The following is a 1,762-nucleotide window of genomic DNA, read 5'->3' as shown; positions in this document are numbered from 1 at the left end:
ATTTCTTTGGGATTATCACTAAATAATAAGTAAAAATACTTAAGCGTCTCACCCAGCCAAAACGTTTCCATCAAATCACGCAGTCTGGTATTAAAAATATTTTTAACATTACCAATCGATGTGTAGCCATGTGTGACTTTAGCATGTCTTTCAAACGCCTGAAAAATAATCCATCCCATATCCTGATATGTGTGATTGCCAGTCAGTGCATAAAAATAATATAAACTTTCGATAAATTCGGGACGTAAGAGATTGTGGGCATCATTAGGTTTGACGTATATATCAAGATCCTCATTTGCGCCCACAGCAAAGTAAGATATTTCCGGTGCCAATTTTGTGGGTTGCTTCATATAAGTTTGATAGCATGTATCAAGTAAATCGCGCGCCAAAAGCATATGAGAATCAGGTAAACCGAAATGATGACCCAATAGCAGTGCACCCGGAAGATAACAAGTTAAATGATCCATTTTTGGTTTGAAATTTTTACCATCGATCAGTTCACCAATGTAGACATGATTGTCCTTTGGTGTTCTTTTCAACAATTTAGAAAATATGCCATCTATCGACCTAAGGTAGTCAGTGAGCAGACTATTTTCACATAATTTGTAAGTAAGATTCGATGAAAAAATATTGATAGAAAGAAAAGTTGAAAATTGATGTGACTTACAAATCATTTTCCTTACGGCCCGTTTGTATCCATTGCTTCAATAAGTATTCATAATAGGAATCCCCGCGAGCTCCCAAAGAAATAGTAGCGAATTTCCTAAAATTTCCAGTATCGGCATTAATGAAAATTGGTACCAAACCTTTATCCTTTTCTAAAAGGTGAACTTTTTCGTTAACTCGCTGGACAACCTAAGAGAAATATAGACAAACATATAAAAGTCGGGCCTCTAATGTTATATGAATACACTTTAACTAAGAACACTTTAATTAAGAATTTAAATCGATATTATCGGACAATTAACCGAATGCAGAAATAGAAATTTGCAACGAGATGGAAAACCACTTTTTTTGCTTTTCGAAATCTTCGTTAAATGCGCACATACATCAATTTCACTTAATCATCAAATCACTAATGATGCCCTAGAATAATAGCGTTTTTAGAGTGTTTTAGGAGAGAATTGGCAAACCGTGCAGAAGATTTTGCTTTCTCGTCCTTTAAAAATAACAATATATATATATATGCGTTAGCAGGTTGTTTATAAAAATAGTACACCGTCGCGGCGAGCATTCTCTAAATACGAATTTACTTACTCTTTCGTATAATGAAACATTTGTGATGCGGCTTATGTCCCGGAACTCCATTTGAAGGGAAGTAACTTCACTCGTAGAGCTGTCAGGTTCCCATTTTGGAGCGTGTGCCGTCAAGGTAGCTAAGTTGACGTCTGAATAAGGTATACCGGATAATGTTAGAAAACTCGGCAATAAACGGTTAGTAAGTTCAATCTAGTGTGATTATACCATTAAAGTTTTCTTAGTACAAATCCGAGTCAATTTATTCCATGCATTTACCGATTTTTTAAGAAAAATTTTATCACCGCTTAAATGATAAGTGGATAGTAAACCACCTAATACCCGTATGGTGACTTCAAAAAGGTTAACGTCGCGATTAATATTAAAGTTAAGTGATTCACTTATCCATTTGCGAGCTTCTGCAAACTCTTGAGATATAAAAAAAAGTCAATTAATTAAATGAGAAAAAGAAAAATCATGTTTTGTGTTTACCATCTTCTAAACCCATTATGTACATTGTGTCCAG

General features: G+C 34.6%; 1 protein-coding gene across 1 annotated transcript; it reads right to left on the bottom strand.

The window, feature by feature from the left end:
* Positions 1-5: 5 nt before the first annotated feature.
* On the bottom strand, positions 6-1,756 carry LOC119644112 (endoplasmic reticulum mannosyl-oligosaccharide 1,2-alpha-mannosidase-like; the record flags this gene model as incomplete). Its single annotated transcript, XM_038043636.1, has 5 exons — positions 1,729-1,756; positions 1,516-1,664; positions 1,258-1,449; positions 668-855; positions 6-588 (listed from the first exon to the last, which is right to left on the bottom strand). Coding segments are annotated over exons 1-5 (1,137 nt in total), but the record flags the coding sequence as incomplete, so codon positions are not given.
* Positions 1,757-1,762: the final 6 nt, after the last annotated feature.

Source organism: Glossina fuscipes, unplaced genomic scaffold (genome assembly GCF_014805625.2).
Source record: "Glossina fuscipes isolate IAEA_lab_2018 unplaced genomic scaffold, Yale_Gfus_2 90507, whole genome shotgun sequence".
Taxonomy (NCBI): Eukaryota; Metazoa; Arthropoda; class Insecta; order Diptera; family Glossinidae; genus Glossina; species Glossina fuscipes.
The sequence above is the reverse complement of the archived record's forward strand: the minus strand, read 5'-3'. Positions and strand labels throughout refer to the sequence as shown.